At 45.4% G+C, this 14851-nt stretch overlaps 1 protein-coding gene across 1 annotated transcript; it reads left to right on the top strand.

Moving 5' to 3' along the window:
• Positions 1-4324: 4324 nt before the first annotated feature.
• On the top strand, positions 4325-14442 carry LOC103634087 (probable xyloglucan galactosyltransferase GT19). Its single transcript, XM_008655706.1, has 2 exons — positions 4325-4681; positions 13954-14442. Exons 1-2 carry the CDS (start codon positions 4325-4327, stop codon positions 14440-14442), a joined length of 846 nt encoding a protein of 281 aa, XP_008653928.1.
• Positions 14443-14851: the final 409 nt, after the last annotated feature.

Genomic DNA, 14851 nt, shown 5'->3' with positions numbered 1-14851 from the left:
CTTTGGCAGAAGTGACGGTGCCGAAGGCACAAAAAGGTCTAGCAGCGACCCCCAATAGAAAAAGGATGGCTAGTGTACTAGATGTGCTGGAGACGATAAAAGCTTCAAGGTCTACTCCAGGGAAAATTGCTAAGGCTTCGAAAGTGCAAATTGAAACCGAAACAAAACTGACTGAAGCCGAAGCTACAATGAGCCAGGCCAGCGCCGAAGCTAGGCCTTCAGAGCCCGCCAAGGAGAAATCCTCGGAAATTGGAGAAAAGGCAGCGGAAGAAGAAGCTATAGAACAGATTTTGCCTGAAAAAGTTGTCGCTTCTACTCCTGAAGCGCCTTCTGAAGTCCTTGATTATATTATTCGACACGCTTCGGGAAAAAGATTATCTGAAGAAGAAATTTTTGAAGCTAAACACTATGCCCGAGAACTGAAGTACCCGAAAGGAGCCTTAGTGTTTAATGGCACAGATGAAGATGACTTCTTGTATTGCCTCCTAGACAACAAAGAATTATTCGTCTGCCGGGAAATGGCCAGAAGTATGGGGTTCCCGAAGCTTGAAGCTGGCCTCTGCTCCATGACGAAGGACGATCTTGCGGATAGCCTTGCATACAACAGTCTAAAGGTACAAAAATTGTGTATTTGGAAGTTTATGAATTTTGAATGTCTTTTGTTCTTATATTAACCCATTCATTCTTTTCGTATAGGGCTTAATACTTAGCAACGCCTTAAGGGCGCAAAAGAATGCTGAAGACGAGAGCTGCACTATTGCTCTCAACAACCTTCGAACAGAGGTTATCAGACTGAGAAACGAAGCTTTGGAAAAAGACAAAATCCTACTTACATTGGTGGACAAAGTAAAGGGAGATGAAGCTAACTTCAAGGCTCAATCTGAAATCCAAAAGAATGAGATTGAAAACCTTCAAAAGCAACTGGCTGAAGCCAAATTAAAATGCGCTGTTGCCGAAGCTGAATGAGATGCCAGTGATTACTGGAAAAATTATTGTGAAAAAAGAGTTGCAGAACTTCGCGCATCAAAAGAGAGATGTTTTGAAAAATTTGTGGAGTGCGTAAAAAAGATAAAGACTAGCTTCGCCAACGTGGGCGCGTACTCGAGCGAAGACAACTTCATAAGAGGCGATCCTGAGGGCGTAATTGAGTGGATCAGCAGCGAAGCCGAAGCTTTTGAAGAAATTTTGAGCGACCGCGGGGACGTCTGCGCGTTCTTTGGTGCGAGGGGAGTTGCAGCTATTTTGGAGAAGGCGGGGTGCGAACATATTAAAACTTTGGCCCAGGTCGAAACTGCCTTCTCTATTGACGATACGAAGGACCCCTCGGCCGAAGCAAGCTCAATAGGCAGAAAATTTTTCACTAATATCTGGGAGAATGGCGGCCGAGGGATGGCCCATGAAATAATGAAAAAGAGCGAAAAAGATATTCATGACACTCGAGAAGCAGCGAAAGCAGCTGAAAAAGCTGCGGAACTTGAAAGACGGATAGGTATTATTTGATGTCTTTTAACATTATTGTTATTTATTTTTGTGACTTCGAACTAACTCATGTCTTCTACCGCAGCTGAACTATCTCCTCCCCCAGAGCCATTTGACCCACTGGCCGACCCAGAGACAGAGAAAACAATAGAAATTATTAATATGGCTGAAGCTATCATAGACGAAGTCGTTACCAAATTGCTGACCGAAGTTGCAGATGAAGTTTTGAAGGAAGAAGAATAGCTGTTGTAAAAACATTTTTTAAGATATTAATGTAATATTTACTGAACTAAGTCTGTAATACTTGATGTTTGTATCTTTGAATGTAACGTGTAAATTGTTTATAATTTAGTTCTTTACGATGCATGAAACTTTACATACATACCGTTTTTTGAGCCTTCGGCGAAAAAACACCTTCCCTTCTTTTCATGCTTCGTGAAGAAATTCATACTTCGTAGAGAACATCCAAGTGTCATAAAAATATTAATACTTCGTGAACAATAGATTTCTCCCTCCACAACAGAGCTGATGAAGTTATACCTCTTCAAAATTTATTTTGTGCCTTAGCACAATTTCACTTTTCCGAAGCATTCTCCGAAGATCAATATTGTATCCCCTTCTTGTGCCATTGATGTGATATGGTGTATGATGTCATGTTATGCGAAATGATGTGATGATGTTATGTTATGCAAAATGATGTTTATGCCGAAGACGCACACTCACACCCCCATAGTGGAATACACAACCTCTTTGCCGTTTATTTTTCGGCTTCACCGTTTATTTTTCGGTGTATCAGCGTTGACTTTTCGCTGTAAGTTCCGCATTCCCTTAGGAACGTCTTTTGAACTTCTTCGCCTTCTATTTCGGCGGTACTCGCGTTGACTTTTCGCGCTTCGCCTTATATTTCGGCGGTATTTGGCTCTGCATTCCCTTTGGAACGACTTTTGAGCAGAAAACTTACATTGCGCTCCCTTAGGAACGACTATTTGTAGCTTCGACAAACCTATGCTGCGTTCCTTAGAACGACTTTTTGTAGCTTCGGTGATACTTGTAATGTGATTTTTAGCCCTACGTTCCCTTAGGAATGACTTTTGCGCTTCATCGACTTTTTTGGACTTCGTGAGTCTATGGAGAAGATATATTTCACTGTGGAAAGAACGAAGCTATTACAAGAAATTGAAAATGGCAATAAAACTAGGTTTACAATAATTGCTCCTTATTAAAAAAAGAAAATGACAATGAATATGAAATCTGTTTCAGGGGTAGGATATCTCTCAATAGATATGTTTTGATTCTGGCACAGTACTGTTGACTGTGCGAGCTTCGGACTCCTCCCTGAAATCTCGCTGGTGATGGGTCTGTTGGCTCCCTTGTGGCTGCTGGCCTCGTGAATATGCAGGTTGTGGTGGTGGCGGAGGTGGGGGCTGTGGCCAAGATGCATGTGGCTGACTAGCTGAAGCAACAGAAGCTGTAGGATGGTTACCCACGTACTCTGGTATGTAGGGTGAGTGATACGAAGCAGTATGCATGACCTGTTTTGGCTGGTTCTGCTGAGCTGCGGCTTCTTCTATTTCCTTTTGTTTCTGAATGGTGACATGGCACATCCTTTTTGTATGGCCCTTGTCCTCACCGCAGAATAAGCAATAAATTTTCCTAGGCTGATCCCCAAACCTTCCTCCGAAGCCCCTGGCGCCTCTGCCTCTTGGAGCTGGCGGCCGTAAAGAGCTTTGTTGCTGCCCCGAAGCTTGCGAGGAATACTGTGGCCTCTGTTGTTGACTTCCTCTATCGTCACTCTGGGTGGAGTGAATTGACCTGACATGCCTTGGGTGGATTCTTCCTCCGAAGCCCCTGGTCATCTCAGAGAACCTATAGGCTTCCTCCCTTCTTTGGCGAAAGTCATTGTCAGCCCGGATGTATTCATCCATCTTTTGAAGCAGCTTCTCCAAAGTATGTGGAGGCTTTCTAGCAAAATACTGAGTAGTAGGTCCTGGACGAAGCCCCTTAATCATGGCCTCAATGACAATTTCATTGTGCACTGTAGGCGCTTGTGCTCTCAGGCGTAAGAACCTTCAGACGTATGCTTGGAGATACTCCTCATGATCTTGCGTGCATTGAAACAGAGCCTGAGCTGTGACTGGCTTCGTCTGAAAGCCCTGGAAACTTGTCACCAGCATATCCTTGAGCTTCTGCCATGAAGTAATAGTTCCTGGCCGAAGAGAAGAATACCATGTTTGGGCCACATTTTTAACTGCCATGACAAAGGACTTGGCCATGACAGCTGCATTGCCTCCGTATGAAGATATAGTTGCTTCATAACTCATCAAAAACTGCTTCGGATCTGAATGTCCATCATACATGGGGAGCTGAGGTGGCTTGTATGATGGAGGCCATGGGATAGCCTGCAGTTCTGCTGCCAAGGGAGAAGCATCGTCAAAGGTAAAGGTATCATGATTAAAATCATCATACCATCCATCCTCGTTGAAGAAGCCTTCTTGGTGAAGATCCCTATGTTGGGGCCTTCGCTCTTGTTCGTCTTGGGAAAGATGGCGTACTTCTTCAGTGGCTTCGTCAATCTGCCTTTGAAGATCGGCTAGTCGGGCCATCTTCTCCTTCTTCCTTTGTACTTGTTGATGAAGCATCTCCATGTTTCTAATTTCTTGGTCCAACTCCTCCTTCTGGAGTGTTGGACTAGTGGCCTTCCTCTTCTGGCTTCGGGCCTCTCGAAGAGAAAGGGTCTCCTGGTTTGGGTCCAGTGGCTACAGAGCGGCAACCCCTGTTGATGAAGCTTTCTTCGGTGGTATTACGGTTACACGGACACCCGTACTCTCCCTCCTGAGGTCAGTCAATGGTGAATCCCCTCCTCATCTTCCTCCCCTTCCTCAGTGTCATCGCCTTGCCCGGCACCATCGACGCCGCAGGGCCGGACCCCTGCGCAGGACGACGGATCCACATACGCGGCCTGCCCCCACACTTCAACACCGCCCTCCTCCGCCATTGCGGCGCCAACGCCTTCCCGCTCGCCGACCCATCCGTCGCGGCCACCTCGGTCCCACCCTACGAGTCGCTCGCCGACCACGGGCTCGGCCCTCGCACTCACCCTCGCAACCGGTCCTGGTACCGCAACGACGCGAGGCTCCTAGAGGCCTTCTTCCACCACCGCATCCTGGAACGGGACTTCCTCGCCGACGACCCAGCCGATGCCGTGTTGAAAGTTCCCTTTGCCCGTGAACAGGATATGGATGTCACCTAGAGGGGGGGTGAATAGGCGAATAAAAATTATCACTTTAAAACTTAAATTCTTACTCTACTCAAAGACTAGAACGCAGTGGAATGAGAAGCCCCTTCGAGTAGGTTGCAGCGGAATAGAAGATCCTGTCTCAAAATGTCCTGCACTTCAAATATAACTTGTACCACAGATAAGTGTTGAAGTGCAGAAATAAAAGCGAGTAAGACAGAGAGTCAGAGCACAATTCAGAACAGAGCACACAAACGCAAGGATTTATCCCGAGGTTCGGCCAAGCCTGAAATGCTTGCCTAGTCCTCGTTGGAGTTAGCCACACCTGGGCTTGGAGTCTGTTTCAACTCCTTCCTCCGTTTGCTCAGATCTGTCCGTATGACAGATAGAGCCTTTCACTATGTTGAGTTGGTTACAACGAAACCGCGGCTGCTTACAATCTTCTTGGCAGCACTCCAGCAGAGTAACTATATGCTCAAGACCTTGCTCTAGCTCTTTGTAGCACTTCTCCACTCTCTCAAGGCTTATAGCTTTGCCTCTACACAAACTAGAGAGATATACACAAGAGGGAGAGAGAGAATTGATCCGAGTGATGTCTACACTTGTTGGCTGCACTTGTATTTTTGTTGGAGGCGCCTAGGAGTCCCTTTTATAGACCCAAGGAGCCTAGGAGCCGTTGGACTTCATTTGGAAGGCAATATTTGCTTTCTGTCGGGTGGCGCACCGGACAGGTACTGTAGCTTGTCCAGTGCCCGATCTCCTTCCAAAACTGGCACAGCTGACCGTTGGAGCAACAGTCGTCTTGGCTCACCGGACACTGTCCGGTGCGCCAACTGACTGTTGGCTCATGACACGCGTCGCCCGCTGATTGCGTTGACGACCGTTGGCGCAATCGACCGTTGGCTCACCGGACAGTCCTGTGCACCACCGGACAGTCCGGTGAATTATAGCCGTACGCCGCCAGACTTTCCTGAGAGTGGCCTGTTCACCGGAGTTCAGCCTGGCGCACCGGACACTGTTCGGTGCCCCACCGGACAGTCCGGTGTGCCAGACTGAGCTGAGTCTTGGCTGTACACAGCCAAGCCTTTTGCATCTCTTTTCTTCTTTTCTCTGTTTCTAACACTTAGACAAATATGTTAGTACACAAATACCAATGTACTAAGTCTAGAAAGATACCTTCTCTTTGATTTTTACTTCTATAGCATTTGACATGCTTGAGTTCTGATGTTGGACTCATAAATCATCAAGTCAGCTTGACTTGATCTAGATTGACATTTCTGAGCTCCAACATCCTGCAAAGGTCACATAGACTATTTCCAAACACAGGAACAACCCAAACTAAAGGTTAAGGTGCACTTAGCTCTTTTGGGCTGCTTCCAGTTTTGGTTTTGACATTGGTTCTCCTTCTAGTGACCTTGTTCACTTCTTAGAGCTTGATCTTGAGCCTTATGACTTACACCACATAACTATAGCTGTTACCTCATTGGTAGTAAGTGTTGGTGACTTGTTCTCAAGTGCTAAGAGTTTAAGAACAAGGCAACATAGAAAATGTTAATCGTTAATGCCCTTCGTCCTCCGAAGCACTATTTCCCTTAGGACATAATGACTTGCGGACGAAGGTTATGAAAGACATACCTTCACAAATTAATCAAAATAATGACGAAGGATGAAATATGAAGAATATAAAGGGAGACATGAACAATCATTTATTATTATTGAGCATAAACAAAAATATTATTGAACAACAAGTGTACCTTCAATCGGAAGGAAATGATTGTACAAGCGTGACGCAAAAAGCGAATGACAAGTCAGCGTGAACAGTACGGGGATACTGTTCACCTATTTATAGACACGGGACACAGCCCTTACAAAATTACATTCATACCCTTTACATCTGACAATAACTCTATAATAATCTATTGAGGTCTGAATAGCCTTTTCATCTTTAAGTCGGTTCCACTCTCTGCTGTTACGCCGAAGCTTTCCTGCTCAACACCTTCGGCTCTGTATCAAGCTTCGTATTATTCCGGTCTGCCGCAATGCCGATTTTAGTCTGAGGGTACCTGTTCACATATTGTACTACAGAAATACTGTTAAATCCTGTTTTTGAGGACCTTCGGACGCCGAAGGTCCCCAACAGTAGCCCCTCGCAATATTAATTTGTTTGAAATAATAAATTCAAATTGCGATATGAACGAAGGCTTTATGCCGAAGGTCCGAAAAAAACACCTTCCCTTTGCTAGAATAGCAACATTCAATGACAAGTGGGGTCTTTCAACTTTCAATGCATCAAGCGTATAAATAAGGCCATACCGCAAACTTATTTTGCACGCTTTCTGGCCAACCGGTCCTGCTCACTCATTTTTTAGCTCTTGTGCACTGTGATCTGCTAAGCTTTTAGCTTTGAAGCTTCGGGTTTGAAAACAGTTTTTTAGTGTTTCCGAAGATGTCTGAAGCTGCTAAGAAGGCTGCTGCTGAGATGAAGCTGAGTCTTGATGAAGAGAAGAACTTAGGGTTTCTTATAGCAATGTCGAAGACCAACACAGAAAAGATCACCAGGGAAATTCTGGAAGGGCTGTCTGAAGATACTGGTGACAGTGAAAGTTATGATGTGGACAGCGGTGGCGAAGACTCCGAAGATCGCCCCTGGCGACCAAGCCATTCAGTTTATGGTAAATCAACTATCAAAGAGAATCATCTTGTTAATATGAGAGGAAGGTATTTCCGGGATCTGTCCGTTGTGAGGGCCGACGAAGGGGAGAAGACTTGCCCAGACCCCGAAGAAAATGAAGTCGTGGTGTTCCGAAGCTTTCTGAAGGCTGGGCTGCGATTGCCCTTGAGCAGCTTTGTCGTGGAAGTGCTGAAGATCTTTGAAGTCTATCTTCACCAACTTACCCCCGAGGCAATCATAAGGCTGAATATCTTCGTGTGGGCCGTGCGAAGCCAGGGTCTGAAACCTGATGCAAAAAGCTTCTGCAATATTCACGAATTATCATACGAGACAATACCTTGGGGTAAGGAACAGTATCACAATAACTTTGGCTGCTACAAATTTGTTTCTCGATCTGGGTCAAGCTGCCCCGTGCCGACCTTTCGGAAGAAATGGCCCAGCGGCTGGATGACAGAGTGGTTTTATGTAAAAAATGATCTGAAAGCACGTGAAGACATTAAAGGTATAATCATGCGTCCTATTTGGCAAAGCTTCGGCCTTCGGAGACCGAAGGTTGAGATGAATGAAGCCGCCGAAGAGTGCCAAAGAGCCTTCGGCGTTGTCTGCTCTTTTATAGGAACAAGAGACTTAGTACAAGAGCATATCGCCTTCAGGGTGTGGCCGCTTGCGGAGAAATGGGAAATGCCACAAGAAACCATTAAAGAGGCCGACGAAGGTGGACTTGTCAGGTTTAAGTACACTTTTAAATTTGGAGATAAATTTATTGAACCAGATGATGAGTGGTTGAAAAGCATTGACAATTTAAGTGATGAACTGCTTGGGACCTACTCGAAGGCCGAAGATAACGCAATGTCAGCAGCCTTCGGAGGCCGAAAAAAGAAGAGACTGAATCGGGTATTTGATGCCATCGGGTTTGTCTACCCTGACTATTGCTATCCCATTCGAAGGCAGAAGAGAAAAAACACAACCTCTGCAAAAGAAGAAGCTGCAGCTGCTCCTAGCGAGCCAGAACCGAAAAGGAAAAAGATAAAGGTTCTTACGCATCGGCCGCGTTACATTGAACCAGCTTCGGTGCCCGAGTTTACCGGAAAAACTTCTTCGGACACCGAAGCTGAAAAACCAACCGAGCCAGCCTTGTTGCCAGAGATCGTAGAAACGGCCGAAGTGCCACCAGAGATAGAATCGGAACAATCAAACATTTTGTTGTCAGAAATAAAAGAGAAAGTCGAAGCACCGTCCATAGAAAAAATTGAGGAGGTAAAAGAAGCTACTGAGGGCTCCAAAACATCCGGAGTTTTGAGTCCTGCAGCAAATATTGAGACAGTAAAGAATCAAAAAGTGCCAGCCATGACTCCGAAAAGAAAGAGGATGGCCAATGTGCTAGATGTGCTGGAAACAATCAAATCTTCAAGCACACCTCCGAAGAAGGCTGCTGTTGCTTCTGAAACAACAGCTGAAATTTCTGGTTCTACAGCTCCAGAGCAGGAAATTGAAACCGAAGCTGGGCCCTCAGATCCCGCAAAGGCAAAAGCCTTGGAAAGTGAGGCAGAAAAAATAACAAAGCCAACCCTTGCAAAAGAAACTGGAGTTGTTACCCCCGAAGCATCCCCCGAAATTCGTGATTATATTTTTCGTCATGCTTCGGGGAAGAAATTATCAGAAAAAGAAGAACAAGAGGCCCAGCACTATGCCCGAAAGTTGAAATATCCGAAGGGGGCGTTGATATTTAATGGCAGTGGAGAAGAAGATTTCTTGTATTGTCTCCCCGACAACAAGGAAATTTCTGTTTGTCGGGAGATGAGCAGAAGCTTCGGATTCCCAACTTTAGAAGACGGACTTTCGGTGCTGTCAAAGAACGATCTGGCTGACAGCCTGGCTTACAACAGTTTAAAGGTGCGACAAGTGGAATTCTTGTATTTTTTGTCGAGTTCAAAATTTTTCGTTTGTTTAAAACTATTGACACAGACATGTTCCTATTTGCAGGGCCTGATACTCAGCAATGCCCTCAGGGCACAAAAAGATGCTGAAGACGAAAGTTGTACTATAGCCCTGAACAACCTTCATTCCGAAGTAATTGAACTGAGGAACGAAGGTCTCGAAAAAGACAAAATATTATACTCATTGATAGATAAAATAAAGGAGGACGAAGCTGCTTTTAAAAGTCAAGCTGAAGCTCAGAAAAGCGAAATTGAAGACCTTCGGAAACAATTGGCCAGAGCCAAAGAAGAACGTATACTTGAAGAAACAAAGCGTGAACTCAGCGATCAATGGGCAGATCACCTAGAAGTGACTGTTGAAGAGCTTCGTTCATCCAAAAAGAGATGCTACAATAAATCTATAGATTGTGTTAAAAAATTAAAGGCTAGCTTCGCCAAGGTTGGCGCATTCTCGAGTGAGGAAAACTTTTCGAGGGGCAATCCCGAAGGTGTCATTGAATGGATTGACCACGAAGCTGAAGCCTTCGAAGAAATTTTAAATAGCCGAGGAGATATATGTGCCTTCTCTGGCGCCAGAGGGATTGCCAGCATTTTAGAGAAGAAGGGCTGCGAACATGTAAAAACTTTAGCACAGTCCGAAGCTGCTTTGTCCTTTGAAGATACAAAAGATCCTCCGGCCGAAGCTAGCATAATTGGTGGAAAGTTTTTTACTGATATCTGGGATAATGGTGGCCGAGAAATGGCTGGAGAAATTATTCGAAGAAGTGAAAAGGGCATTCACGATGCGAGAGACGTAGCTGAAGCTGTTGTCAAAAGCGCAGAAGCCGAAGGTCAATTAGGTACTAAATAATAGTTTTTATCGTGTTGTAATATTTAGGCTTTTAAGATCTGTTTGCGATTTGTAATAGTAATGTAGCCGTGTCCTGCCTCAGATCCGACTAAAGCGCCTTCGGGCCCTCAGCCGAAGGGGGACGACGAAATTAAAAAGATGGCCGAAGATATTATGGATGAAGTTGTCGATCGACTGTTAAACGAAGCTGCAGAAGTGGTACTTAGGGAAGACTAGATGCTATTTGTAAAAACATTTTAAATGTAACATGTGTAATATCTTGTAATCCTGTATGTAATATATTTGTTTTATTTTTCTTTATGGTTCAATTCTTTACGATGCATGAAACCTTACATACGTACCTTTTTTGAGTCTTTGACGAAAAAACACCTTCCCTTCTTTTCATGCTTCGTGAAGAGAAATTACCACTTATCACAACAATATCCGAAGTATCTTGGAAAGTTTTGAAGCTTCGTAGAAACATTCCTCAAGGCTATACTTCAGAAATCAATATTGTTTCTCCTTGTGACTTGGCATGATTTGCCCCTCTTTCAAAGCGTTTTCCCGAAGATTGATATCATATTTCCTTCTTATGCCACATGCAGTATGATGTATGATGCTTATGTTATGCAAAGATGATGTGATGATGTTATGCTATGTAAGATGATATTCCGAAGATACACGCATATTTGCGCGATAAAACACATAATCTTTTTGTGAATCAGCGTTGATTTTTTGCTATAAGCCTCCCTTAGGAGCTTCTTCGCCTTTTACTTCAGCGGAATCAGCGTTGACTTTTCGCTGTAAGCTCTGCATTCCCTTAGGAACGTCTTTGGAGCTTCTTCGCCTTTTACTTAGGCGGTATCAGCGTTGACTTTTCGCTGTATGCTCTGCATTCCTTTTGGAACGACTTTGGAGCAGAAAACTTACACTGCGCTCCCTTCGGAACGACTTTTTGTGACTTCATTAAACTTACTCTGCGTTCCTTAGAACGTCTTTTTGTTGCTTCGAAAAATTTTCGATAGTCCGAAGGCCCTTTTTATTATCATAAGCCTGTGAAGAAAACATATTTTTTTGTAGGAATCATTGAAACTAATTTCATGAAACCTAAACAATGTCCTTTATTACAGAAAATAAAACTGAATGAAAAAGACTGCTATTAGGGTAGGATATTTGTCAATAGATGTGCTTTGATTCTGGCACAGTGCTGTTGACCGTGCGAGCTTCGGACTGTTCTCTGAAGTCCCTTTGATGCGGAGCATATTGGCTCCCTTCTGGCTGTTGGCCTTGCTGCAACGGAGGTGGAGGCGGAGGCTGTTGCCAGGAAGCTTGAGGCTGACTCGCCGAAGCAACAGAGACTGCAGGATGGTTGCCCACATATTCTGGGATGTAGGGCGAATGATACGAAGCTGTATGCATGACCTGCTTCGGCTGAACCTGTTGTGCTGCTGCTTCAGCTATTTCCTTTTGCTTCTGAATAGTGACATGGCACATCCTGGTAGTATGACCTTTGTTTTCACCGCAGAATAAGCAAAAGATTCTTCTCGGTTGATCGCCAAATCTTCCTCCGAAGCCCCTGGCTCCTCTGCCTCTTGGAGCTGGAGGTCGGAAGGAACTTTGTTGTTGCCCTGAAGCCTGTGAGGAGTATTGTGGCCTTTGTTGCTGACTCCCTTTATCATCATTCTGAGTGGAATTGTGAATTGACCTGACATGCCTCGGGTAAAACCTTCCTCCGAAGCCCCTGGTCATTTCAGAAAACCTAAAAGCCTCCTCCCTTCTTTGACGAAAATCATTGTCAGCTCGAATGTATTCATCCATCTTCTGGAGCAGCTTTTCCAGCGTTTGTGGTGGCTTCCTGGCAAAATACTGTGCTGACGGCCCTGGCCGAAGCCCCTTGATCATAGCCTCAATGACAATCTCATTGGGCACTGTTGGCGCCTGTGCCCTCAATCGTAGAAACCTTCGGACATATGCCTGAAGGTACTCTTCATGGTCCTGAGTGCATTGGAAGAGAGCCTGAGCAGTGACCGGCTTCGTCTGAAACCCTTGAAAGCTAGTTAACAGCAAATCCTTTAGCTTCTGCCATGAGGTGATTGTTCCTGGTCGAAGGGAGGAATACCAGGTTTGAGCAACGCTTCTGACAGCCATAACAAAAGATTTGGCCATGACTGAAGCATTGCCACCATACGAAGACACTGTTGCTTCGTAGCTCATCAAAAACTGCTTCGGGTCTGAGTGGCCATCAAACACGGGGAGCTGAGGCGGCTTGTAGGACGGGGGCCAAGGTGTAGCCTGCAGCTCAGCGGACAGGGGAGAAGCATCATCAAAAACAAAATTCCCATGATGGAAATTGTCATACCAGTCATCTTCATTGGGAAAACCCTCCTGATGAAGATCTTGATGCTGAGGCCTTCGGTGTTGCTCATCCTGAGCAAGATGGCGAACTTCTTCAGAGGCTTCGTCTATCTGCCTCTGCAGTTCGACTAGCCTGGCCATCTTCTCCTTCTTTCGTTGAACCTGTTGCTGAAGGATTTCCAGATTTTGAATCTCCTGATCTAGATCATCCTCCGGAGGTGTTGGACTAGTAGCCTTCCTCTTCTGGCTTCATGCCTCTCTAAGAGAAAGGACGTCTTGATTGGGGTCCAAAGGCTGTAGCGTGCCAGCCCCTGGTGCTGAAGTCTTCTTCGGTGGCATGACGAAGGTGATGCCTTCCGAAGGTGTCGAAAAAGCTCAAGAAATGGAAGTGAGTTCACCGGAGGTGGGCGCCAATGTTGGTGACTTGTTCTCAAGTGCTAAGAGTTTAAGAACAAGGCAACATAGAAAATGTTAATCGTTAATGCCCTTCGTCCTCCGAAGCACTATTTCCCTTAGGACATAATGACTTGCGGACGAAGGTTATGAAAGACATACCTTCACAAATTAATCAAAATAATGACGAAGGATGAAATATGAAGAATATAAAGGGAGACATGAACAATCATTTATTATTATTGAGCATAAACAAAAATATTATTGAACAACAAGTGTACCTTCAATCGGAAGGAAATGATTGTACAAGCGTGACGCAAAAAGCGAATGACAAGTCAGCGTGAACAGTACGGGGATACTGTTCACCTATTTATAGACACGGGACACAACCCTTACAAAATTACATTCATACCCTTTACATCTGACAATAACTCTATAATAATCTATTGAGGTCTGAATAGCCTTTTCATCTTTAAGTCGGTTCCACTCTCTGCTGTTACGCCGAAGCTTTCCTGCTCAACACCTTCGGCTCTGTATCAAGCTTCGTATTATTCCGGTCTGCCGCAATGCCGATTTTAGTCTGAGGGTACCTGTTCACATATTGTACTACAGAAATACTGTTAAATCCTGTTTTTGAGGACCTTCGGACGCCGAAGGTCCCCAACAGTAAGTCATGTCCTTATGTAGTGATCCTTGATGTGCCATAGCTCTTCTCAACTCGATCATCCTTGACTTTGCAAGTTTTCTTCTTCACCCTTGGCTTTGGGTTCCTCAGCCTCTTTGACCTTCTCCCGTGCACTTGGTACCTCGAAGTTCTTCTTGCCTCCATCCTTGGCTTGATCAGTTGTTTCCGAGCTACGCACCCGAGTATCACTTTTGCAATGTCCGTCATACTTGTGATGTCTATTATCTATCAATCATCTAGTCCTTGGACCATCACACTTGTTCACTTGTGTTGAACTCTGTTAGCTTTACACTAAGCACCTGTTCAATACTTAGCACACTTGTTAGTCCTTTAATTGAGTTGTCATCCAAACACCAAAATCTACAAGAGAGCTTTCACGTGTTCCTGCCCTACTACGCGGCTCTTGACGCACTGCCGTACGTGATCGATCTGGCCCTGCTTGACGAATCCACGAGGCACGGTGTGGCGCTGGCGGAGTTCCTGTCGCCGGACAAGGCGCATATCCTGTCTCGCCGGCACGGGCATGACCATTTCCTGGTGGTCGCGGGGTCCGCGTGGGACTACGCGCAGTCGCTGGGCGTGGAGCCGAGGCTATGGGGCTCGACGTCGCTGCTGCGACTGCCGGGGCTGGCCAACTTCACATCCCTGACTCTCGAGTCCTGCACGTGGCCATGGCAGGAGCACGCGATCCCGCACCCGACGTCCTTCCACCCATCGTTTCTCGGCCACCTCCGCGTGTGGCTCGCCCGCGCGCGTCGTTCGCGTTGTGCCACGCTTATGCTCTTCGCGGGCGGCGCCTCCCACCCGTGCCGGCCATTGCTAGGACAAACGGTGCTGGGATATAGATGGACGGTCTAGATTGGCTCGAGGCAGAACCAGGTGGAGGCAGGCTACCCCTTACACACCTAGCAATCTGTTTCCCGGTATATATATTTATGCCTTTCATTGTTGTTGCTTCATCTAATACATCTTTGTTGTCACTAAGAAAAGCACAAAATTCACTTACTACCTAACAATATTCCGAGCTATTAGGCTCTGCTACTCAATTTATAATGGTGACAGTGGTATCCTTCATTAGGTGATTAATCTACAAAATTACACAAATAATAAATAAGATCTGGAATGGCAGTTACTCAACCCAATATTGAAGCTGGGAAACATAATGGTAGGCACCTTGTCTAAGTACAGCTCAATAGCCCAAGTTGATATCATTGTTATCTGCATCTTGTCCTTTTTGGTGAGGTTATCGAGCCTTCTCAATAAGAAA

This window comes from Zea mays, chromosome 7, assembly GCF_902167145.1.
Source record: "Zea mays cultivar B73 chromosome 7, Zm-B73-REFERENCE-NAM-5.0, whole genome shotgun sequence".
Taxonomy (NCBI): Eukaryota; Viridiplantae; Streptophyta; class Magnoliopsida; order Poales; family Poaceae; genus Zea; species Zea mays.
The sequence above is the reverse complement of the archived record's forward strand: the minus strand, read 5'-3'. Positions and strand labels throughout refer to the sequence as shown.

Coding starts and splice junctions, on each gene's coding strand:
- LOC103634087 (XM_008655706.1), top strand. CDS start 4,325: ATGGTGAATCCCCTCCTCATCTTCCTCCCCTTCCTCAGTGTCATCGCC. Junction 4,682..13,953: donor CCGACGACCCAGCCGATGCC/GTGTTGAAAGTT, acceptor AATCTACAAGAG/AGCTTTCACGTGTTCCTGCC.